General features: G+C 48.1%; 1 protein-coding gene across 1 annotated transcript in view; it reads left to right on the forward strand.

The window, feature by feature from the left end:
• Nucleotides 1–26,367, forward strand: part of cpeb3 (cytoplasmic polyadenylation element binding protein 3) — a gene marked incomplete at its 5' end in the record, with an annotated part of 89,308 nt that extends 62,941 nt beyond the window's left edge. Inside the window, 4 exon segments of the mRNA XM_084322184.1 lie at nt 19,442–19,560; nt 20,202–20,316; nt 20,779–20,960; nt 25,902–26,367. Coding sequence (XP_084178310.1) covers nt 19,442–19,560; nt 20,202–20,316; nt 20,779–20,960; nt 25,902–26,129 — 644 coding nt within the window. The 3' untranslated portion in view covers nt 26,130–26,367.
• Nucleotides 26,368–26,728: the final 361 nt, after the last annotated feature.

The raw sequence follows: 26,728 nt of genomic DNA on the forward strand, positions 1-26,728 counted from the left end.
GGGGAGGCAAGAAACAGCGTCCGTGACAGGGGAGGGTTGAATTGAATGATACGAAATTGGGATGGGAGAAAAAATATAGAAAATGGGAGAAAAAGTGAAAAAAAAAAAAACACACACTTTCGACCGTTTTCGGCTTGCCATTGCCTGGACTGCTTTGTTGTTGAATCAAGTCAAATCCTAGGTAAGTATATATTGTGCATGTGAACGTTGACGAGGAAAAAAAAAGTTAAAAATAAATAAATAATTTAATAAATTTTGTTTTGTTTTTTTGTACCGAAATCTGGCACCGACGGATCTCACGTGAATCGGTAATCGGTAGTACCGACGTGATTCGGTAGGTACAAGTACCTAATTCGGTACCCATCCCTAACGCACGTTCGCGTGTCATGTTGTGATGAGCATCTCAGCATTCAGCTACTTCTCCTGCACTGTCCACACAAAACAATGTTCCTTCCGATTACAACACTATCGTGATGTTCTGGAAACTATCTTAGGTGAACGAAGGAGGGGCGGGTGACAACCATACATATGGAAAATGCCCTTCCCCCCCCCCCCCCCCCCCCCCCCCCCGATTCAAGTTCTATGAATGGGACTAGCAGATGGAGCCAGGATCAGCTAGCAGGATGTTACCCAGATTGACGGGATCTTTACTGGCCTGTTCTGAGGTCAGCTGAGGGGGGGGGGCTGACATTTGGTTTCCTACCTGAATGCTTTGGCTTTGTCCTCCCTATAGCTTCCTCAGCCACTCTGCCAGGTGACGTCACAGACAGCTGAACCCCGTCACCATGACGCCGCCGCCTGCCAAACGCACCTGCTCACTTCAGCCAATCCCTGAAGTTGCCCACTGGCGGTGATTGCGATCTAAATGTTAGGGAGCTATTTCTGTCGGTCCGTGCGGAGGAGGAGTGCAGAGGAGGAGGAGCGGGAGGGGTGGGGGGTCCCGGCGGGACTCAGACAGGCTCCTGCTTTTAGGCTAATGTGTCTGTGCTGCGGAGCCGAGCCGTGATGTGAGGAGCAGGAGGTGCAGACGGACGCTGGAGCAGGACAGAGTGGAGAGTCATGTTTCACCCCGACACCTCGGTCTTATCTCCCTGCCTCACGATAGCGTTACACCCATTGAGTGACTACTCCAAATTGAGATGATTGGTGAAGCTTCATTTCACACTAAACTAACCCCCCCCCCCCCCTACTCCCTTCTAGCTGCTCCTGGGACCACTCTGCCATCTCAGGGGCCATGTTTTTGTTTTTAGGAGAAGCAGATGTTTGTGTCTCCTTCCATCCGCCCCTCCTCTTCTCTCGTCCTCTCCCCTCATCGTATGAGCTTAGTTATAGCCCTCTGCGGTTTTGTCTGCTCTCGCTCGCTCTCTCTCTCTCTCCCCCTCTCCTCTGAGACTGACTCACAAGACTGATTAGTGTGTGTGTGTCTGTGTATATATTGTATGTGTATATTATTGCATGTGTGTGTGTGTGCATGTATGGGCGTGTATCTGCTGATGTCATGGATAGTCAGCTTTGCTGTTGATGAGGGAGGGGCTGCTCTCCATTCCAACACGCATTACCCCGTTAGGGAGATTGATTGATTGATTGAACATTTTATCAACAGATTGCAGAATGGGTACAATACAGTACGGCTCAATACACACAATTGTTAAGGGGATGCAGACCAGAGAAAGACTTTAGTCTTGTTTACACCAGGGTCCCCCATTTTCAATTCAGCATGACATTTATGACATACATGACATACAGATATACAGATATATATCATGACATTTACGACATACATGACATACAGATATACAGTACTGTTACATTTATGACATATAAGATATACAAATATACAGTACTGTTTACCAGAGATCCTAACAGAAACTATATACATTCAGGGGGAGGAAACTGTACATTAGGAAGGGGATGGATGGGGGAGGGGGTTTGGACATTTACGGGGGCCAGTTTCGAATTGCAGCCTCCCGTGGGTGGTCTTTGAGGGTGGTTTTGAAGGTGGGTAGTGATTCACATTATTTTACGGCTGTGGGTAGGGCGTTCCACATTGTTTTGGCATAATTGCGAAACGTGTTTAGTTTGTGCCGAATCTGGGTTGAACATGATTTGTGGAGCTCCCTCTGGTGTTGTGGTCGTGGTATTCACTGACCTTTGGGAAGTATTTTGACATGTACATGGGTACCTTAGTGATGTAGTGTATCTTGTAGACCAGGCCCATTGCAAGCTGCTGTACTCTGTCATCTACTCTTGTGTGTGTGTGATTTTACTGATTTACTGGTAATCCTACTCTGGGGTCCAGGTCCTTGCCCTCGCCCTGGGGTATTAATCTGTAGGACACACTTATTTTGGGAGTTTGAGAAGATTTGCCTGGATTAAAATGTCACCGTTAAATCCACAGAAGATGTACCATAAAACTGCACGACACAGTTTAATCCGGTCATCACAGGTTGGATTTCATTAGCATATGATGTTTTTTAATGGAGCAAAAATAGTATAGTGATTTAGGAGCTTTGTGTGGAGACTAGGCATGTGTAGGCCAGGCCTACATATGTTTGTCCTGTGTTTCTTTAGTATTTTGGCCGTGTGTTGTGTTGGTAGATAAGTGACGTAAAAAGACACGAAGGACTTTGTCGTTGGGTAAATTCTCGGGCAGGTTGCTGATGAGGTAACCTGCTGTTAGCCGGCGAGGTGAGTCGGGGCCTTGGCCTCCACTGCAGGAAAGAGCTGCTGGGATTGGCCATCATCGTGTATGAGGTCATGGCTTGGGCTACGCAGCTCCCAGAGGCTCTCTGTCTATGCTTTATCTGTAAACACAGTTCTTTAAGGTGGAAAATCCTGCTTGTGTGTGTGGTGTGTGTACGTGTACGCTCCCTTCCTCCCTGGAAGCTCCTCGGAGCTCAGCAATAAAGCCCTATAAATCTCAGGCACGAGCCACTGCAGATCTCTCCTCCCGTGGCGTAAGCCTCTGCACTGCGCAAGGAGAGAGAGAGAGAGAGAGATATTGAGAGAAAGAGAGAGAGCAAGAGAGAGTGAGAGAAAAGGATGTCAGCATCACAGAGACTCGTCAAGTCTGCCGGCTGTCTGGTTCAGTGGACGACGTTTAGGAACAGACTCGGTTCACCCTTCGTAGTCTTGCGTGCATGGGTGTTTACGTGGGTTTGTAAATGGTGTCTTGTTCAAGTGGTGCATCATAAATCACGGTGCAAGGCGCTGCCTAAACCACATTAGTTGGTAGATGTAACCGCAAGACAACGTAGCTAGATAAATAACATTCTACAGCCAAGTACCCTTTTGACAGTTGTAGCAGTCCAATGATTAAGGATATTGATGAGGTGATGTGTCAGTCATTTGTAGAGCTACCTTGCTTTTATACATTTTAACATATTTTTCTAATATTTTAACTGTGTTGTCATTTGAGCCTAATTTGATTCTATCAAGACTCTATCAAGTGAGCCTGCTTTTGGTTTATTTATTTATTATTATCTTTAATCCAAAATATTTAAATATGACATTTGTATTACATGAGGCATGTGTTCTAGTGAGCGTGTCGGAATGCTATAGGTTTTTCCATTGTAGAAGCACCATGCTGTGATCGTACTGGGTGTTCTATGAGTTTGAGCATCACCACCCTCTGCTTTTCCACTGAGCAGTAAAGTCTTAGGCGTCTTACCAGCGCGCATTGAGTGTACCTGTGCCCTAAACTTAAAGAGTGCATAATATATTATGGGAAAATGTGCTCTTGCTTGTTCCTGTGTCAGTACAGGTTATGGCATGGTACATTATTTGGGGGGGGGGGGGGGGGGGGGTGTTAGTGTTTAATTGTGTTTGACAGTGTTTAATAATTCTTTGGATGTGGTAGAAGGTGCTAGAGGGCGACACACAGAACCTGGAACGTTCTGTTCTGTTACCAAACTCTGCCTTAGCTCCTCCTGGCCCTGCCTGTTTACACTTAACCTACTAACTAACTAGGGACCAACTTCTTAACCTACTAACTAACTGGAGACTAACTTCTTAACCTACTAACTAACTAACTAGGGACCAACTTCTTAACCTACTAACTAACTAGGGACCAACTTCTTAACACTTTGGCTGCCATGGGTTAAATTCATTATCAACCGTAGGTTGCCAGCGCTATTTGTCTATGGAGAAAGTCCCCTTCTTTGCAGGGCTATAACTTTTTAAATTCTATTGCTACATTGCCATTATTAGGGCCCATTCAAAGTCCTATATGTATTGTTCATTGTGTAGCAACGTTAAACTTTTTCATTCACATATTCATAGTAAAGTATGGTCTAATGTATAAGTATGTTTTCATCTCTTTCTGCAGCTTTCTCCAGAACGTGATATATAGCCCCAAATACATTATATTGATGATGAAATACAGTTTGATGGCAATCGGCGCGATATAAAAAATTCCAACTGGACATGGTTCTAGAAGTTACTACACGTCATCTGATGTTGACCGGATGGCCGAGGGGGCATTTATAATTCCGTGGGCAGCGTTATACCATTCATCTAATGTGGGTCATATGTTCATCAGATCAGTTAGTATAGAAGACATTGAAAAATACGCTTACCGTATCTTCCTCGCGCTGTTGGGCGATGAGCGTGGAGTATACATTTTCCTATTATGGGATATATTTTTACCCGGTCCATCTCCAGCTTGTATAATGGTATATACGTCCAAATCATGTTGTTTATCGAGTTATTGCCAATCGATCACCATGTAGCGTGACGAGCCAGAGTCACATGAACTATAGCGAGCGCCCGGAAGTACTACTGTTCTGAAGGATCAGATTAAACCGAATATATATATTTATTTATATATATATATTTAATTGTATTTGTATATCCCCTGATATCCCTTGTATATTCCTTGTACAATATGCATTGAATATCCCTTCTAGTCTACTGAACATCCCATAATAGTCTCCATTCTACCATTGGACGAGACCTTGGTGCCAGGTCGCCATACCCCTCAGACCAGGTTCAATCGTACCGCTCAACATGTATGGACAAGTCCTAGTTCCGCGTAGGAATATGTCTACCGCACCACTAATGGTACTATTTGTTCATAGTGCGTATATATACTGCGCTATTAAAGTAGAGCTTTCTTTTAGTCCAGTTCCTTACCCTCCAACAGAGTGACAGACGCAAAAGCCTCCCCGCGAACCACGTGTGGGCAGTAAGGCCAATTCGGCCCAGTATCGGCATTGAGACATCGTGTATATTAATATTTGAATAGTAATATTTGGCACTATATCGTCGAGTTGGACGTATTCTATTAAGCTAATAATAGTCTATTCATATGTAGTGCCTCGTGCGGTAAGAGTTCTATAGTAATCAGCACCCCCATCGTTTCGGGCATCAGCTGGACGCTTATCCAGGGTGGTTGACCCCACGTGAAGCTGCACCCGAGGAGCTCCAGGCCAAAGAGCGAGTGGACCTGTATATTGGATTATTCTACCGACGACGGCTAGCCTTCCCCGGCTTGGATTATGCTTTGAGTACTTTGATTATTCTATGGATAAAGGCCAACACTGCGGTGTGTTGGAAATACCCCCCCCGGAGAGGACGACGGGTGAGAAGACGCTCTACACGACGAGGTCGCCTCACGTCTCTCCATCGTGGACCGGAGGACGCCGGCCACAGAGAGTCCAACTGCTTTCATCTGTGGATCGAGGATCGCTGGGCACCGGGTCGCACGACTGTGGGCTCTCCCAGGATACCCTCGGCCAGACGGGATACAGCCAGACTCTACCCCCCCCCTCCAGCTGTCCTACAAGCAGTCGGAACCTTCCCCTAGTGTATCCAGCTATATAATCATTCAAGTATCATTGCTATTGTTCCCTAAATATTCCAGGTTGTATATTTGCTTCCTGCGCAATCAGAGATTGGACATTCGATATTGATCTACCTACGAATACTCATTTGCCATAAAAGTGCATACTATTTCAAATCATAAATGTAATTAAGTGATCGTTGTACATACCTTTTGCTATGTATTATTATTAAACGCAGACTTTCGACTTGGTACATTTGTGTTGGATCCGTTTCATCAGGTGGGAGTGTTTATCATAATTATTTATACCTAGTACTGGGTGGCCAGAGTCTAAAGTACAAGAGGTAGTGGTAGTAAGTATCATATCTAACAATACAGTCAGGGAATTGTACCCCTCAGTTACAATTGGTCCTTCGAGCCGGAGGGTAATCAGTGTAATATTAATATAGTGTTATTAATATTAAAATGGCCTATGATGAACACTCCACGAAACGATCCTCCCAACCAACAACGCCCGCGGCGCAAACGACAGCTCCCTCAGTACCTAGAGGCTTACGCTGTCAGTCAACAACCTAGTCTTCTACCAACAGTAAACGCGGTAAAACTAGAAAGTAAAATTATGTCTAACCCTAACGACCAGGCTACCCCGACCATAGAGGCCCCTATGGGTTCTAACGTAACTGACCCAGCTCACGGTGGGGACCAGGGGGAACCAGACATGACTTTACACCCCGCCAATACCGAAGAAGTAGTCCCCGACGAGTCCCGGGAGGAAGACAACACTACCGAGAGAGAACTCGGCACGGAAGAAGATGAGGAGAGCACCGTGGAGATAGAGCTCCAAGACTCCGCACGGAGTACCCCAAGGGACGGCTCCCCTATACAACCGTCTTCTCCCAGCGAGGCAGAGAGGACACTACAGCAGGCATTCCTCGTCAGCCTGAAAGCCTCTACTGAACGCGATAGACTCCAGGGTGAACGCGATCGATTGCAGATACAGCAACGGAGCGAAGAAGAGCACATACGCCTGGAAATAAGACGCATTCAGATGGAAGAGAATATGGCAAGAGACCGGGCCGACGCCCAGCGCGCCGCCACCGGTGCCCAGAGAGAATCGGATCTCACCAAGCGCGAAGCCGAGCGCGACAGAGCACAAGCGCAACTAATAGAACAGCTGATCAGAAGGACAACACCCCCTCCCTCCACCAGAGGCTCCAGGAACTCGTCTAGACATCACTCCAGGGCGGCATCCCCTAGCCGAGTAAGCGACCCTGAACTTGACCAACAGACGAGGTTTATACCCCCCGCAGACCCCCTTCCCCAACCGGTCCAAGCGAGACCCAGCCACCGGGAAGGAGCAGCATACACTGCGGAGAGGCTAAATCAGAGACTACAAGCCCTGGATGACCTAACGGAAGACGAAGAGGAAGAGGAGGAGAACCACGCCCGACGACAGCACAGTACTCTACCGGACCAGGAGGTCCAGTACAGCCCAGGCTATACCCCCGCGGAGCTGCGCTACAGACCCCCGACGCTATTCACGGGTGAGCACGACGCACGACCCGCATCGAGGAACAGCACCTGGACCAGCGGGCCATGGTACACAGCCGGTACCAGCCCATGCCAAGGAGCAGGAGGAGACTCGCCTAGGAGGCCTCTCCCCCAACGCTCGCCGATGTATCAACAATCCGCGTCATACATTGGCACACCTATGGTACCAGACTTCACCCAGGAGAACCGGGCCCAGTATACGGAGCTCCGCATGTGTCTGGAGACAATGTTGGTGGATGTCATTGATGAACGCCATAAATACGCGATACTACTGAAGCATTTAAAGGTACCCCGCGCGCACAACATAGCGCTCGCCTACGCCACTTCCACGACCCCATACACCGCAGCGCTGGTAGCGTTGGACCAGAGATATGGACGTATATGGGATTACGTGATCCAGGAGATCAGGCACATCGACCGCCTACCCCCAGCAACAGACAATCGAGCACTGGACGACCTGTCCATCAGAGTGCAGTCCCTGGTAGGGATGCTGGGAGCGCAGAGGGAAAAGGGTAGGCATGAACTATACGCCAACTCAAATGTAGAGAGGATCTTGGAGAAGCTACCGCCCGCCCGACAGGAGCGCTTTAGGCGGCAGAGAGACCACCGAGACCCTAATGGCCCCGAACCGAACCTCCTCGATCTAGCCGACTTCCTGGCGAGAGAAGTCAGCAGCTTACGGCTAGATACATTCGGACGGAGCACCCCTGGCTCCAGAGAAGGAACCAGGAGACTAAATGATGGAAGAAGATCGGTGACTGTCATGCACCAATCGGAGTCAGTGCCAAGCAGTAGGAGCCACAGTACCCCCTCAAGAAAGGAGAAGTGGAAGATAGTGTGCCCCTACTGTGAGAAAGAACACTGGCTGTCACAATATGACTCATTCCACAAGATGAATGCGGAGGAAGCGAGTCAATGGATAAAGTCCAACAGACGCTGTTTTCGCTGTGCGCGATCACACATGGCAGCCGAATGCCGCTTAAAGAAAAAGTGCAGTCGGTGCGATGGAGCCCATCTGGACATACTCCACGACAGTAACAGACGGCGGCCTCCACCCGCACCATCAAGCAGCAAAGCAAGCGTCATGTACATCGACCCCGCCAGCAGCAGCGGAGCCAGAGTGCTCTTAAAGGTAGTCCGTGTGACATTGAGCTACCAGAATAAAGTCATGGACACTTACGCCGTCCTTGATGACGGGTCAGAGAAGACCTTTCTGCTCGCGTCCGCTGCGGCCCAGCTAGGGCTGCGGGGGAGCGAAAACCAAATGACAATTCGGACAATAAGAAGAGATTTGAAAACGATAAAGGGCGAGAATGTCTCATTCTCTATCGCAGCAAGCGGCCAGCCCGAGCGACGGTACAGGATTACAGACGCTTTCACCAGCCAAGAAATAGGACTCTCGCGGTACACATACCCCGTAGCCAAGCTGATGGAGAAATATGTACATCTACGCAAGCTACCGATCCCACTCATAGACGGTGCTACCCCGACACTGTTGATAGGCTCCGACCATGCAGACCTCATTGTCCCGATAGACCGGGTTCATACCGGACCCAGAGGCTGTCCTGCAGCAGTCGAGACCCGCCTAGGATGGACTCTCCAAGGCCCACTCGCCAAATCTCTCAACCGAACCACAGCCACTAGCTGTCTCCACTCCCGAGTCACAGAGGGAGACACCGCACTCCTGCAGCATGTAGAGAGGCTATGGACCTTAGAACAAATGCCCTTTAAGAACGAAAAGAAAGACATTCGCTCTAAAGACGACATCTACGCCATTAACCTCCTCGAGACGGGAACAAAGAGAGTCCCAGTCAGCGGCGTGTTGAGATACGCCACGCCACTCCTGCGGCGGGAAGGGATGCCTACCTTTCACGCAAAGAAAGACGCCACAGAGCGGTACCTACTAAACACAGAGCGGCGCTTAGCCAAGGACCCCGCCCAAGAAAGTGTATACCGCGCTGAGATTGAGAAGCTCATCACAGCGGGACACGTCACAAAGATTGACATTAAAGAGGCCGACCAGACGACTGAATCGTGGTACGTGCCCCACCACAAGGTTCATCACAACGGCAAAGACCGCATCGTGTTTAACTGCAGCTACCAGATCGGATCCCAAAATCTGAATAAAGAGCTATTGCCCGGTCCTACACTCGGCCCCTCCCTACTAGGCGTACTACTCCGCTTCCGCCAGGACAAGGTGGCTATCAGCGGGGATATCAAAGGGATGTTCCTGCAGGTGAGATTAGTAGAGGAGGACAAGCCCCTGTTGCGGTTCCTATGGAGAGAGAGGCCAGGAGATGAGCACCCAGCCATCTACCAATGGGAAGTCCTCCCTTTCGGAACTACATGCAGCCCATGCTGTGCTACATTTGCACTACAGAGACATGTCGCAGAGGACCCAGCAGCGGACGAAGAGGTCCGACACAGTGTGAAGAACAGCTTCTACGTAGATAACTGTCTACAAAGCGTTTCGACCCAGGAAGAAGCCGAGGCTCTCCTACTTAAACTCCGCGCCTCTCTGATCAAAGGCGGCTTTGATCTCAGGCAGTGGGCCAGCAGCGATCCGCACGTACTGCGCAGCCTCTCCTCCGAGGACAAGGCAGCGAGCAGCGAGACCTGGATGGCCACAATCCCAGGAGAAGCCCAAGAGATGACACTAGGACTAGTGTGGCGCTTCAAAACAGATTCGCTCCACTATAGACACAAACCCCTGACCACGGAGCAGGGAAGGTCGACGGCAATACCGACCACCAGACGGAGTGTGTACAGAACACTCGCCCGACAATATGACCCGTTAGGATGTATACTACCGTACACCACCAGGGCAAAGATGATTGTACGAGCATTGTGGGACAAGGACCAGGGCTGGGACGACCCCATTCCCGCACACCTTAGATCCACCTGGAGAGAGTGGGAGATGGAACTCCACTCACTCCCAGGCGTTAATATACGCCGAAGCTACTTCCCACCCACGGTGAGGCCAGAGACATGTAAAATGGATCTACACGTCTTCAGTGACGCCTCCGAGGTCGCCTACGGATCAGTAGCCTACTTGCGGGCCCAAGAAGAGGGGGGAGAGATCTACACAGCATTCATCCTCGCCCGCTCGAGAATAGCCCCACGCAAGCAACAGTCTATCCCACGTCTAGAGCTCTGCGCAACCCTCGCAGGAGCGCATCTAGCCACGCTCATCCAACGTGAGCTCACCATTCCGGTGCATAGAACAATCCTGTGGTCAGATTCCATGACAGTACTCGCCTGGATCAAATCGGATTCATGCAAATACAAAGTCTTCGTGGGAGTCAGAGTCACTGAGATTCAAGAGTTAACCGGAGAGTTAACCGGAGAAGCAAACTGGCGCTATGTTGATACAAAACACAACCCAGCTGACGTCATCACCCGGGGAATGTCCCTAGATGACTTAACCCGTCATAACATCTACAGTGACGGACCAGCATTCCTCAAGCTCCCGGAAGGAGATTGGCCCACGCCCACCCCGAGGGAAGCAAGTGACGAGGAGGCTGAGAATAAGAAACCCATGTTCTGTGGATTGAGCACTGTTGTCTCCGCAGACCCCAACATAGACGATTGCATTACCATAGAGAGTGCGCAGCAACGGACATTCCTGCGGCACCACCCAGAGATTAAGTCCCCCGCTGATATGTCAGCAGCTGACTACGAGGAAGCAGAACTGCTTCTACTGCAACGAGCCCAGAGAGACTCGTTCCCCGATGAACTAGACTGTCTACAGGGAGGAAAGCCCGTCCCATCAGACAGCAGATTGATTCATCTGGCCCCCGAGAGTGACACACATACCCTCATCAGAGTGGGTGGTCGCCTGCGGAGAGCCCCCAATTTACCGGATGACATTAAGTACCCGATCGTATTGAACAGCCGACACAAGGTCACAGAGCTGATTATAAAGAAATACGACGAGGATGTACACCACGCAGGAGCAGAGAGAGTCTTCGCGGAAATCAGACGTCGTTACTGGATACTTCAAGGAAGAGAGGCGGTGCGACGCTTCCAGCGAACCTGTCTAGACTGCCGAAAGTGGCGCGCGCAGCCCAGCATACCACGGATGGCTGACCTACCTCCATGTCGCCTCCGACTCGGCGACAAGCCATTCCACTCAACAGGCATGGACTGTTTTGGCCCGCTGCACATAAAGAAAGGAAGAGGCACCGAGAAGCGGTGGGGTATTGTATTCAAATGCATGACCACCAGAGCGATACATATCGAGCTCCTTCCGACCATGAGCACAGACTCATTCCTTATGGCCTTCCGAAGATTCACATCACGGAAAGGAAAACCGTCTACATTATTGTCCGATCACGGGACAAACTTCAAAGGCGGAGAAAGAGAGCTGAGGGAGAGCTTCCAAGCTATGGGCCCAGAACTTAAGACCCACCTCGCTCCAGCCCAGATTGACTTCCAATTCAACCCCCCAAACGCACCCCACTTCGGTGGAACTTGGGAACGAGAAGTACGTTCTATAAAGACAGCCCTGTACGCAGTACTTGGGGCCCAGACTGTGGCGGAAGAAGTCCTAATGACAGTCCTCACGGAGATTGAGGGAGTATTGAACTCAAAGCCCCTCGGTTACGTCTCCAGTGATGTAGCAGATGTCGACCCAGTCACCCCCAACACCCTCCTGATGGGGCGGCTAGATCCCGCGTTACCCCAGACAATGTACCGGCCTGAAGAAGCGAACGGCCGACGAATGTGGAGGTACAGCCAAGTATTAGCCGACAAGTTTTGGAGCAGTTTCCTACTGCACTACCTACCGTCTCTACAGACCCGCCAGAAGTGGGTAAAAGAGAGAGACAATTTGACGGAAGGAACAGTCGTCATGATTATTGACCAGTCACTACCCAGAGCTATGTGGCCGGCTGGCCGCGTAAGCAAAGTGATCACCGGTGCCGATGGCAAGGTCCGAGCAGCTGAAGTACTCGTCCAGGGGCGCATTTACACCCGTCCTGTGGCGAGGCTCATAGAACTGCCCCGACTCCCAGACACAATCGATGATGACCATGACCCTATGACTTTGTGAGTTGACTGACCCTTACAGCGAACCCTTGAGTGGTAGACAGTGCGGTTAATCTGTCTCTGCTTAACTAATTGGGTTGGGACCAATTAGGGGGCGGCTGTTCTGAAGGATCAGATTAAACCGAATATATATATTTATTTATATATATTTAATTGTATTTGTATATCCCCTGATATCCCTTGTATATTCCTTGTACAATATGCATTGAATATCCCTTCTAGTCTACTGAACATCCCATAATAGTCTCCATTCTACCATTGGACGAGACCTTGGTGCCAGGTCGCCATACCCCTCAGACCAGGTTCAATCGTACCGCTCAACATGTATGGACAAGTCCTAGTTCCGCGTAGGAATATGTCTACCGCACCACTAATGGTACTATTTGTTCATAGTGCGTATATATACTGCGCTATTAAAGTAGAGCTTTCTTTTAGTCCAGTTCCTTACCCTCCAACAGAGTGACAGACGCAAAAGCCTCCCCGCGAACCACGTGTGGGCAGTAAGGCCAATTCGGCCCAGTATCGGCATTGAGACATCGTGTATATTAATATTTGAATAGTCATATTTGGCACTATATCGTCGAGTTGGACGTATTCTATTAAGCTAATAATAGTCTATTCATATGTAGTGCCTCGTGCGGTAAGAGTTCTATAGTAATCAGCACCCCCATCGTTTCGGGCATCAGCTGGACGCTTATCCAGGGTGGTTGACCCCACGTGAAGCTGCACCCGAGGAGCTCCAGGCCAAAGAGCGAGTGGACCTGTATATTGGATTATTCTACCGACGACGGCTAGCCTTCCCCGGCTTGGATTATGCTTTGAGTACTTTGATTATTCTATGGATAAAGGCCAACACTGCGGTGTGTTGGAAATACCCCCCCCGGAGAGGACGCTCTACACGACGAGGTCGCCTCACGTCTCTCCATCGTGGACCGGAGGACGCCGGCCACAGAGAGTCCAACTGCTTTCATCTGTGGATCGAGGATCGCTGGGCACCGGGTTGCACGACTGTGGGCTCTCCCAGGATACCCTCGGCCAGACGGGATACAGCCAGACTCTACCCCCCCCTCCAGCTGTCCTACAAGCAGTCGGAACCTTCCCCTAGTGTATCCAGCTATATAATCATTCAAGTATCATTGCTATTGTTCCCTAAATATTCCAGGTTGTATATTTGCTTCCTGCGCAATCAGAGATTGGACATTCGATATTGATCTACCTACGAATACTCATTTGCCATAAAAGTGCATACTATTTCAAATCATAAATGTAATTAAGTGATCGTTGTACATACCTTTTGCTATGTATTATTATTAAACGCAGACTTTCGACTTGGTACATTTGTGTTGGATCCGTTTCATCAGGTGGGAGTGTTTATCATAATTATTTATACCTAGTACTGGGTGGCCAGAGTCTAAAGTACAAGAGGTAGTGGTAGTAAGTATCATATCTAACAATACAGTCAGGGAATTGTACCCCTCAGTTACAACTACGGTCGTCATGACAACCTCTATTCAACATCCTGTTTGGCGATTGCGCCGATCGGCCACCAGATGGCGCTCCTGAACCGCCAGAGAGCTCAGTGGGTCCTGCTGGTGGATCTCAGGCCAGCGGAGGGGGAAAATGAATCCGATCGCAGATTTTTGAAATATTGATATAAGGACGCTGTACAGCGTCCCCCGGCAACTTTAGCATGGCCAGCAAAGACGTGAAAAGACGTGTCCCGGCACTCAAAGTGTTAACCTACTAACTAACTAGGGACCAACTTCTTAACCTACTAACTAACTAGGGACCAACTTCTTAACCTACTAACTAACTAGGGACCAACTTCTTAACCTACTAACTAACTAGGGACCAACTTCTTAACCTACTAACCACCACTCTAACATCTGTTTATCTTTCTCTTCTTCTGACCCCCCCCCCCCCTCTCCTTCAACTCTGATCCATGCTGTCTTCTCTCCCTATCTCTCTCTCTCTCTCTCTCACTCTCTCTCACTTTTTCCCTTCTTTCCATTTTTCCTCCTCCCTCTTCTCTCTCTCCTGCCCTGGGTCATAGAACACGCTGTTCCTTTTCTCTCTCTCTCTCTCTCTCTCTCTCTCTCTCTCTCTCTCTCTGTCTCTCTCTCTCTCTCTCTCTCTCTCTCTGTCTCTGTCTCTGTCTCTGTCTCTGTCTCTGTCTCTGTCTCTCTCTCTCTCTCTCTCTCTCTCTGTGCCGCTAGCTAGCTCTGCCTTTTATATTTTTGGTGAGACTGCAGTGCTTTCTACTGAGGGGGACGTGAACGCTGAACGCTACACCACACGAGTCTCCCTCAATGACAAACCCTGTATATAATCCAGGAGTAGAGGGACTATATCAGGCAACGCCGGTGACAATGACGATGCACATCACCGGCCTATTGCTATAGGATGATTGTCCATTCCCTGTTCTCTGAAAGGAGTTGGCTCCGCCAACAGGAGGGGCGATGGGGGAGATTAATTGGTCGATTTAGAGGGGTGTAATATGGCTGCCGCATGCCTGTGGCTTGTGATTTACAGTGGTTGGTAGTTGAATTGTGGTTTTAATGTTGGTTGACATGTCATTAATGCTCACAGAGTATAAACATGTTTTTTTTGCCTGAGAGAGAGAGAGGTCCCAAGAACCGGGTGAAACTGGAATCCATGTTTGGTTCTCTTAACAATCACCACATAAACATCAGCTAAATGTAGCCACCGCTAATGCTAAATAAATGGGAGTGGGGGGGGGGGGCATGCCTGACTTGTTTCACGTTTCTGGAAGAATCGTCTTGTGTGAAACAGTGTTGTTGACTTGAGGTGATTTAGCCATTAATCATGCAACATGATTTACCCTTATCACCCAAAATGGTGGCAAAATGTTACTCATGTTTGTGTGGTGATTACCAGAAAACCAAACCATGTATTCCAGTTTCACCGGGTTCTGAGACTACCGGTTCCAGTTCTGAGATGACTCTTAGACCAACAAACCGTCTGAAGATCACATGACTTATCCTTTAAAGGTTAGTGTCGTGAGGTTGCTGCATTAGAGCTGGGAGTTATGGATATACGAATATAAAGGTAGGTATACCATTATGGATCTGTGCAGAGGTGTTGATTTTTACATTACGACTGTCCAGGACATGCATATCGTAAAAACCAATATACATATGTAACGGCTGTGACATCGTCACCTTAAACTTCGATGCCCCAAGGGAGTTTCGAACCCGCGGTCTCCCACACCACGGGCAACAGCACAGACCGCTATACCAAGAAGTGAACTCACTGCTTTGTAACGTGTCTGTGTCTTTTGAGGGTGAGAGTGAGTTTAACCCATAGCACCGCTACTCGCCCGTCACTTCACAACATCTGAAGTCCATCGTGACTGCGCTTCGCGGTACCATCCGTTGTACTGGACAACTGAAATGAAGAAAAATATTATATTTTGACCATATCACCTTTTGGCCTCATCATCATGTGCTGTCTATGATTGATATTAAAAGAGGCCTAAACTCACTTGACGTACACAGGCTGAGAAGGGGGGGGGGGGGGGCTTTGAAATGGAACCTGTGTTGGTTGTAGCGCAGGTGACGGGGAGCTTTGTAGACAGGCGGGTTTTGTAGTGCCGCTCCAAACGCCACGCGCCGCCACTCTTGACGTGGGAGACGTCACTGGCCTAAGAACACACACACACAGAGGAGCAGTTGTTTTGCGTCATGACACGCATGCATGCTCCTACACCTGCTTCTCCGTTCCGCCTTCGATGCTTCCTGTCTTTTTTTCTTCTCTCTATTTTTCTTTCATTTACACACACACGCACACACACACCCCCCCTCTCTCCCCCTCCCTGTCCACACATAGAGACATATCAACATACCACAGTCAAGCAGCTCTGCTGAGTATGGCTTTTTTTCCCTTCTTCTCCGCCCTCATCTGCAGCAGTTTCACTCTGGAATGCATGGAAGTAAAACATGACAGTTGCACATTCCTCTTTGCCATTTCCACTCTTGTTAGAGTGAGTGTACTGTGTGTGTGTGTGTGTGTGTGTGTGTGTGTGTCAGAGAGAGATTCTAATGTGTCTCTCTCTGGGGTCATTAGAATACAGGGCTTCTGTAGTCGGTCTCATGTTACCATAACCCCCACGCCTCGCGAGGCGCTTCCAACCGGAGCCAAGCGGAGAGACTGCGCATGCTCCCGTACAGACGAGCCCCCTTTTCTAGTGTGTGTGTGTGTCTCTGTCTCTGTTGTTGTTTATTGTTTATTAGCAAAGGATCCCCATTAGCTGACGTCTCTGCCAGCCAGCTCTGCTTGGCACTTGGCAGACTGCGTCCCGTATTTCCCCGCAGCACATGGGTGCCACAGGTGCTGTGGTTCTGTTAACAGAATCGTCCACTCTGCCCACTCATTCACTGGAATCGGCTTGAATGTGATTGTGATGATGGTGATCACTGATTTAGCCCAGGAAATATTATACTCTGAATGTCCCCATATCCTTACGCGTCATTTGAAAGTCGAGAGCTGATTTCTTTGTATTGTGGTCTTTTCCTCGGAATCTGTTCTTTATTTCGGTCCGGCTACAAATCGCTTCCTTTTTTTTGTGCGCAAATGTACAGAATAGCTTTGAATTTGGATTGAAGGGATGGTCCATATTTGTCAGAAGCCTGTATGATTTGTCACAAACTGGGAATCCCTTTTCAGTCCATCCTAAGTGTTTTGGTTTATAAGCATCCTGCTAAGCAGTCATGCTAGTTGGGAGTCGATGGCAGGCATGAATGTTGCTTAGCGACATACTTTAGATACCTCATTGACGTCCAATTGCTAAGACATGCTTACATTTTCCACTTCCAGTATCTCAAAAACTGAAACAGTTGTGTAAGGTTTGAGGCTGTGAATAACAACACCAGCCTACAAACCACTGCAATGGAGGGGGGGGGGGGCACTGCCGATGGAGACTCAGTGTTCAGGATAACCGAACATGAGGTGAGGAGGACCTTTAAGAAATTGGATATCAGGGCGGCCGGGTAGCGCGACCAAGTGTCTGCCTACCACCGCAGAGACACTGGTATCGAATCCAGCTGTCGGCGGTACCTCCGGCTTGGTCGGTCGTCCATACTGAGACAATTGGCAGTGTCAGCGGGTGGGAAGCCGGTGGGGTGTATCCTGGTCGTTGTAAACAGCGACTCCTACAGGTCGGTCAGGGCGCCTGCACAGCGAGGGAGGGAACTGGGGGAGGTAGTGAGAGTCCTCGCTGTTGGGTGAAAAGAAGCGGCTGGCTGACTCTGCATGTATCGGAGGAAGCATGTGATAGTCTTCAACCCTCCCTAGACCGGCAAGTGGGGGGCAAATGCGCGCAACGACCAGGAAGGGGAGGGGGGAATTGGCATAACGACTAAATTGGGATGGGAGAAAAATACAGAAAAAAGGAGGAGAAAAAGTAGATAAAAAAGAAAGTGAATATCAGGAAGGCAGCAGGACCGGACGGTATCCCCGGTATCTACTCGCTGTACACACACAACTGTGTGGCACAGCGGAACAACAACACAATCATCAAATTTGCTGATGACACAGTAGTGGTGGGCCTGATCTCTGCAAACAATGAGAGGGCCTACCTGGAAGAGGTAGAGGTTCTGGCGGGATGGTGTCAGGAGAACAGCCTCTCCCTGAACGTCAGCAAAACAAAAGAGATGATTGTGGACTTTAGGAGGTCGGGGGTCAGGGACTACAGCCCCCTCAGCATCGACGGGGCACCGGTCGAGAGAGTGAACAGTTTTAAGTACCTTGGAGTCCACATATCCGAGGACTTGACATGGACCACACACATCGACAGTGTAGTCAAGAAAGCACGACAACGCCTCTACTTCCTTAGGCGCCTAAGGAAGTTCAACGTGAGTCAGAAGATCCTTAAGAACTTCTACTCATGCACAATAGAGAGCATCCTGACTGGCAATATCACCTCCTGGTTTGGGAATAGCACCGCACAAGACCGTTTCAGACGGAGAGACTCAGAGAGAGCTTCTATCCCCAGGCCATCAGGATGCTCAATGACGATTAACACTATGTAACCAACCATCAAACACACTCACAGCACACACACCCACACGTACACACCCACTTTAAATGGACAACTCACTGTAGCACCCACTCTACACACTTTAGACACTAACACACTTTATATTTATTGGCAACTCATACCCAATTGCACATAGCCAAGCTTTGCACCTTACCTTACCACCACAAGGTGGCACCACAAGCTACCTCATCCCATTTATATTGTAATGTAACTACTCTGCATTGTATATTGTACATATGTATATTGAAAAATGTTGTCTTGTTTACACTTGTTTAAGTACTTTACTTTCTATTTTATACTTATTATACTTTTTATAATTATTTATTTTTACCTAGCACACTCTCAACAGCAAAACAGAAAGAAGCATTTCATACAAAAGTATCCTGTATTTCTGTATGACAACTAATAAAGAAACTTGAACTTAAGAGCTTTATGGGTGTACAGAAAGAACCAGATGGGCTTATCAAAAACCGTGGACTATCCCTTTTTAAGATCTCTCCTCCTAAGTGATGAATCATTTACTCTGGCATATAGTGTTGATCTCTCTTGCTCTTATGGGATAGAAATCTCTACCAGGCCAAACCCCTCAGAAAGATTTGGTGTATTAGGCAGATCAATTTTAGTGGCAGCGAAGCAGGTCTCTGCAAATTTTTGCTGAGTCAACACCGGCTGGAAGGCACCCGGGGTCCCGTGGGGGGCTGTCTGAAGAGTAGCTGACTGGATTGGAGAGGAACAGGCCTCGGGTCATGTGCTCACGAGAAGACACGCTTGTTTTAAAAGCCTATGAACAATTACCTGGAGTTCCCGGGACTAGATCCAGACTTTGAATGGGCAGATGTTTGATCAAACATATTAGTGGCACCTGAATTTCCCCATGGGGATCAATAAAGGAATATCTTATCTTATCTTATAAATCCAGACCATCCAACAGATTCATTATACACTGAACTTTATACATTAAACATATTCTCTCTCTCTGTTTTTTCTTTCTTTCCTGCCAGGCTACGCCTTCCTACTGTTCCAAGAGGAGACCTCAGTCCAGGCTCTTATCGACGCCTGCATCGAAGAGGACGGCAAGCTCTACCTGTGCGTCTCCAGTCCTACCATCAAGGACAAGCCTGTGAGTGGCAGTCGTTGTTGTCAAACGAAAGGGAAAGACTAGGTCTACAGTATGGACTGTTATATAATTCTGCACTACGTCATTCTGACAACAAAAACCTTTAGACAATCTTATGAGAAAACAAAATGCATGTGTGTGTCACTGCAAGACTTCTTCAAAAAGTCCTATTATTATTATTATTATTATTATTATTATGAACTTGGAGTCAGTGGCCTAATCCTTGACATGAAAGAAAACGAGGGAACCCCTGATCTACAAGGCCCTGTGTGGTCCAGGCTACTTCTTGTAGGTAAGTAAGTAAGTAAGGTCTCATATTATGGAAAATTACTAGCCTTGGTATGGATTTGCGAGTCTGAAATGACATGGATAGAATTATATAACGGCCTATACAGTAGATATGTGGGTCTAGTCTGTAGCTGAGGGTAACAGACGGTGAAACCTATATTCAGAATAGTTATTCTCTTACACATCCCCTCATTGTGCTAAACCCTCTAGTGAATGAAATTATCATATTAAATTAACATAGATTTTTCCGGGGGACCCCCTGAAACACCCTCAAGTGACCCCTGGAGGGGTCCCTAGACCTTACTTTGGGAACCACTGCTGTAAACTGATGAGTGTTTTGTCACCTTTCTGTTCAGGTCCAGATCCGCCCGTGGAACCTGAGTGACAGTGACTTTGTGATGGACGGCTCTCAGCCTCTGGACCCCCGTAAGACCATCTTTGTGGGCGGCGTGCCGCGGCCCTTACGCGCGGGTAAGAGATTGGTGCGAATGGAACACATTTCTTTGTGAGAAATTGCCTTCATTATGGTTGACTGGCGCATGGACAGCTGGAGGCTATAATGGAGTTCTCCCTGCTGTGAGAAAGCAACCCACTTGATTTCCAGGAATTGGTAATATAAATAATAATAAATTGATGGTAATTTTTAAGTTCTCACGCGACAGTCTTTTTTGTTCTTGGGATAAACATGACAGACTGCATGTGTGCGATGACACCCACACTAATTACTGTATGTCAGCAGTCTGAGGAGACGGCTAAGTGTATGTAATTTGTGTTCTGTGGTGTTTAATGTAAGGAATCTGCTGCAAAACCAATTTCTCAATGGGGAAATAACAATCCTCCGTCTATCCTCTTTCTCTCCATCTGTCCCCCCTCTCTTTCTCTCCGTCTGTCCCCCCTCTCTTTCTCTCTGCCTTCCACCTTCTTTCTTCCCAGTGGAGCTGGCTATGATCATGGACCGGCTGTATGGGGGTGTTTGCTATGCCGGCATCGACACCGACCCAGAGCTCAAGTACCCTAAGGGGGCGGGCCGCGTGGCCTTCTCCAATCAGCAGAGCTACATCGCCGCCATCAGCGCCCGATTCGTTCAGCTGCAGCACAACGACATCGACAAACGGGTGAGCGAGTTCATCTGCTCCATTCATAATCTCTGCCTCTGTGTGTGTGGGGATTACTTGTTGGGGGGGGGGGGGGGGGGGGGGGGTCCCTCAAAGTGGTGAGAGAGGGCAGCAACTGGATGACGGTTGAGGTTTGTGTATTCATTCCTATTGAATGCTGTAGGTCTGAACTCTGCTTGAGCCTTCTCCCATGTATCTGAGCTTTCATTATAGTTGGCTTTCCAGCCTCTTATTCAGCTCAGCAGCCTACAATAGTGGTAGGCCAGGCCTGGCTGTGTAATCACCAGCATGGCCGCTGGCTGCTGGAGGCCTGACAGATGTTTCAAGTTGCAGACACACAGGGTTAGGATAATTATAGTAGTTCCCTATACATGTATATCCACTGGGTTTATGCTGCTGCCTGGTTATTTTGGGCTCTGTAGACTATAGCATGCGGCCGATGGCGACCAACTGAGACTGGTCGTCAGCCAAGGAAGCGTAGGGCTGGGCTGTACACACACACCCCATCCCCCCACCCCCCGCTTCCCCCCCAAAAGTCTTTATTGTAAGTGGAGCCCAGGGCCCTCTGGTGCTGTTGTGTATTATATATATCTCTAGCCTTTTGCTCTCCGACACTTGACAACTGTTTGTTGTTTGTCTCCGTGACTCCGGCTGAAAGTGATGGTTGTGTATTAATGATATTCAATTATGTCTATTGTAACTGAGGGGTACAATTCCCTGACTGTATTGATAAGTATGGTATCATTAAACCACTACCGCTTTATGTACTTTAATTACTGGCCATACAGTACATGATATATAAATATGATGAACACTTCCCACAATAAATCGGTTCCACACAAAGTTATAATTAAGTATTTATTGCAGCAAAAGGTACATAATATACTTCTCTATTATACTTTGAATGCACTTGTAAGGCAAAGGAATGTGCGTAGGCAAATCAATAATGAATGTCCATTCTCTGGTTACGCAGGAGGTAATTATACGACCTGAATCTTAGGGAATTATATCTATGGTGCACTGGTAATATATATAGCGGGAGATACTGAAGGGTCCCCCCGGTTGTAAGCCAGCAGGGGTAGAGGATCTGTCGGTAGTAGAGAGTCTGGTCAACGATGACTAAGGAGACTCCAAGTACAGGAGACGGTGCAATAGTCTCTTGATCCACAGACGAATACAGCTGTTCTCCGTAGACTGTAGCTCCACAGTGAAGAAAGCTAGCCTGCCTCAGGCTCTCTGAGGCGCAGACTCGACGTGGCTCCTCACAGGGTAAATCCCACACACGTGTAGGCGTCGGCGATTCTCCGCTCCATAAATCACAGGACCAAAACAAATATAATCCAGCCGTAAATGGCTATGCAGTCGTCGGGTAGATTAATCCAGTGTACATGTCCACACGATCCTCGTCTAGGTCTCCTCGGGTGAAAGCGCCATGAAAGCAGCCCAGCCTGGATAAGCACTCTAGCTGGTACGAGGAAACGTTGGTGATGCTGGTCACTGTAGAACTTTAGCCGCACGATACACTATACACAAATAGACTATTACTGACTTAATATAAATATGTCGCACTCGACGGTATAGCGCCAAACTCTGACACTTCAGTTATTAATTCGCACGCGGTCTCAATGCTCTATTTGGGGCCAAACAGGCCATACTTCACCGCACGTTGTATCGTGGGTGAGGCTTCAACTTATTGGTAACTCTACTTCTGTATTCACCTGCGCCATATTTATATGCACGGCGAACAATCTAGTGCCAACCTCATTTCTGTCTCGTATTCTTGGGCAAGGCCGGGCATGTACAGACATGTCTTGACGGTGGCTTTGAACCTGACTCTGGAGGCATGGCCCTGGCGCCTGTGGACCGCTGTCCAATAGGAGAATGAAATATTATGGTCTGTACTAGGCTAAAGGGATATTCCGTGTATATGTACAAGGAATATACAAGGGATATCAAACGATATACAAATACTATGCAATATATATCAATCAATAAATATATATATTCGGTTTAATCTGATCCTTTGTAACAACTATCGTTGTCCTGATTTACATAAAAATAATTTCTGAGATATCTACAGTACATATGTCTGTCACCTAACCATGGCAGTTACCCATCAGCAGTATCCCTAGGAGTAGTGTGCAATATATAACGGAACTCTCTGACTGCCACCGGTCCTAGTTCCTGAGTTAGAGAAACGCTGATGTATAGGACTCTGAGCTTTGTCCTAGAATGTACCATATCAGACACCCTTAACTTGTGCTGCTAATGAGGCTTAATGGCCCGTATAATTGATATCTGCATTGCGGTCCCTCACTATCTCCCCTCAGCCACAGCAGTGGTGAGAGGTTGCAGGAACAAGAGGGGAGAAAGCTCTTCTCCAAACAGCCGTATAGTAGCGACGTAGCTGCTGGTGGAGGCAGGGTTGAGATGATCAAACGGGGCGCTACGCGAGTACATCCTTTTAGGATCCCCTTGTTTCCTGTTTACATACTAAAAGCCCACTTAGTTCAGTGACTACGTCACACCTATTGAGGTTGGCTGGGGTTCAAGGTTGCAGCACGGTACAAGGGTATCCCACGTCACCTCTTTTCTTTTGTTTCCAATTTTCTCTTTTTCTCCATCCGAGACTACAATCATTCCATTAACGGCAAATTGTCCTTAATGATAGAACAGAAAGGTTGAATTACCCCCAGTCAGACTGCTGTCCGCTGAGGTGATAATGGGATTTAATTAGGGATGTCCGATATTATCGGCCTACCGATTTTATCGGCCAATATTGGCATTAAAATGTGATATCGGAAATGATCGGTATCTGAAAAAATAGTTTTTTTTTTTTTTTTTTTTTTTACATTTATTTAACCTTTATTTACCCAGGCAAGCAAGTAAGAACAAATTCTGCTTTTATTTATTGTCAAAAGTATGCATAATGTTGTGTTAATTCCACAACAAGAGATAGGTAATGTTAATTACCTGAAATTATTCCGTTTTTTGGGGGGGGGGGGGGGGGGACCCTGCATATATCTGTATCGGTTGATATCGGTATCGGAAATTAAGAGTTGGACAATATCGGTATATCTGATATCGGTAAAAAAGCCAATATCGAATATCCCTAGATTTAATAGGCCTGACATCATTGGTTTCTTTTTGCTTCGTATTTCTCCACGGTCCACTTGCCCTTTGTCTTGGCGACGGCTGTTTTCTTAGAGCAGTAGCTCTTACTGTCGTTGTTTGTGGAGTTCAGTTTAGATTTTAGATTAAAGGAACACGCCAGCATATTAGCCTAGTTTAGCACAATGAATGGAAGCGGACATGACCGGTTAGCCTAGGCATTGTCCAACTAACACCTCTCCCGAAGGCTAACCGGTCATGTCCGCTTCCATTCATTGTGCTAAGCTAGGCAACAACCAGGAAGGGTGGGATGGGAGAAAAATCGTGAAAAAAGGAGGAGAAGAAAGATAAAAAAAAAAAAAGAAAAAAGGAACACGCCAGCATGTTAGCCTAGCTTAGCACAATGAATGGAAGCGGACATGACCGGTTAGCCTTCGGGAGAGGTGTTAGTTGGACAATGCCTAGGCTAACCGGTCATGTCCGCTTCCATTCATTGTGCTAAACTAGGCTAACATGCTGGCGTGTTCCTTTTTTTTTTTTTTTTTTTTATCTTTCTTCTCCTCCTTTTTTCCCGATTTTTCTCCCATCCCACCCTTCCTGGTTGTTGCGTACTTTCCCCTACTGTTGGTCCGGGAGACCGGAGACTGTCACATGCTTTCCTCCGACGCATGTGCAGCCTGGGGCAGGCCAACCTGGCCGCGCAGGTTCTCACCGGGGAGAGTGTAGCGTGTGGGAGGCCACACTATCTCTCCTCAGTTCCAACCCTCGCTGAGCAGGCGCCCCGACCGAACTGTAGGGGTCGCTGTCCACAACGCCCAGGACCCACCCTTCAGCTTTCCCACCCCCTGATACAGCCAATTGTATCAGTGCGAGAGGCCAGCCAAGCTGATAGCAACGCCGGGAGCTGGATTCGAACAGGCGAATCCTAGTGTCTCCCGGTGTTGGTGACGAACGTAATCTCCGTGCGCCACCTCCCCCCCCCGGCGTGTTCCTTTAATCTAAAATCTAAACTGAACTCCACAAACAACGACAGTAAGAGCTACTGCTCTAAGAAAACAGCCGTCGCCAAGACAAAAGGCAAGTGGACCGTGGAGAAATACGAAGCAAAAAGATACCAATGATGTCAGGCCTATTAAATCCCATTATCACCAGATAGCTTTCTACTGAACGCACAGAGAGGAAACGGGTATCTATCTTCTTGTCTCTCTCTGGAGAAGACGGTAAGCTAATTTCCCCAAATGTTGGTGTGTTCTTTTAAGACCGTCTCCCAACATCAGGAGGTTTGATAACCTCATTTTGCCGCCTGGCATCAGCGCTGCCCGCTTGCATGCAGTATAGAGGTGTTTCCAGACACAGCTTTCCTCTTGTCCCCATGCTAACTAATGGTCACGCTCAATCCACTGGAGCGTGGCAGGATACGTGCCTTCTGTCAAAGCTTCATTTGAAGTGGTGTCGATTTTAGAAAGCTGGAGAGATGTTCTATTGTCTGAGCTTTATGGATAATGGCCCAAAAGTGTGACATGCACTTGAACGGCTTTAACAAGTCATCTCAGGACTTGTTTTGTTTTATACTGGTTTTGCAAATTCATGATCAAGCTATAAATATGCAAAATAATGTATTAATTATATTTGAATATCTCATGTCTTATCAGCTGTCTATGTATGCGGATGATGACACAATACAACTTTAGTAGTCTCCCCATGGGAGCAATTAGTTTGAGGACAGCCAGCATGCTTCAAAACAACAACAACAACAACAGACTGTTATCGCAAACAACACGACCAATAATAAACCAAGCGTTTGTCTGTCATGGTTCCCTGTCCTCTCAGGTGGAGGTGAAGCCCTACGTCCTGGACGACCAGATGTGTGACGAGTGCCAGGGGGCCCGTTGTGGGGGGAAGTTTGCCCCCTTCTTCTGTGCCAACGTCACCTGCCTGCAGTACTACTGTGAATACTGCTGGGCCAGCATCCACTCCCGGGCCGGCCGAGAGTTCCACAAGCCACTGGTGAAGGAGGGCGGAGACCGCCCTCGACACGTGTCCTTCCGCTGGAGCTGAGGGGGGTCGGGATCAGCCCTGCCCTGGCGACCCCCCCCAACCCCCTGCCTGCCCCCTCCAACATCCCCCACCACCCAATGACCCAGGACAGCGCTGAACCACCCCCCCCCCCTCACCACCCACCACTACCCTGTTCCCCTACAACCACCTCATGAGAAAGCAAAGAGGAAAACATCACAATACATGGGACTGTCTCGTCCGTACGACACCGCTCTGAACTCATTGTCTCAAGTGTACCCTCTTGGAATAGGGAGTGGGGGAGGGAGGGAGGGGGAGGGGGGGGGGGATTTGCGAAAGTCTATCAGCTTAGAATTTGCACTTTGGCACAAAACGCTCACTATAACACACACAGGATGGTATGTTAAGACACCTGGTTCTTTTCAATCCCCCGCTCTTTGTCGACCGGTCGGCTTGGTGATGTCCTGGTCGGGTGCCGCCTCGCCACGGCAGAGGTGGGACCATACATATATTTAAAAAAGTATATATTTTTTTTGTTTCATATCTATATACATATAGATAATAATAAAAAAAGGAGCATGCACTTATTTTCAAAACAATTTGTAGTATATGGCCCCTAGTAGAAAAGAAAAAACTACAAA

Source organism: Notolepis coatsorum (genome assembly GCF_963971535.1).
Source record: "Notolepis coatsorum genome assembly, chromosome: 9".
Taxonomy (NCBI): Eukaryota; Metazoa; Chordata; class Actinopteri; order Aulopiformes; family Paralepididae; genus Notolepis; species Notolepis coatsorum.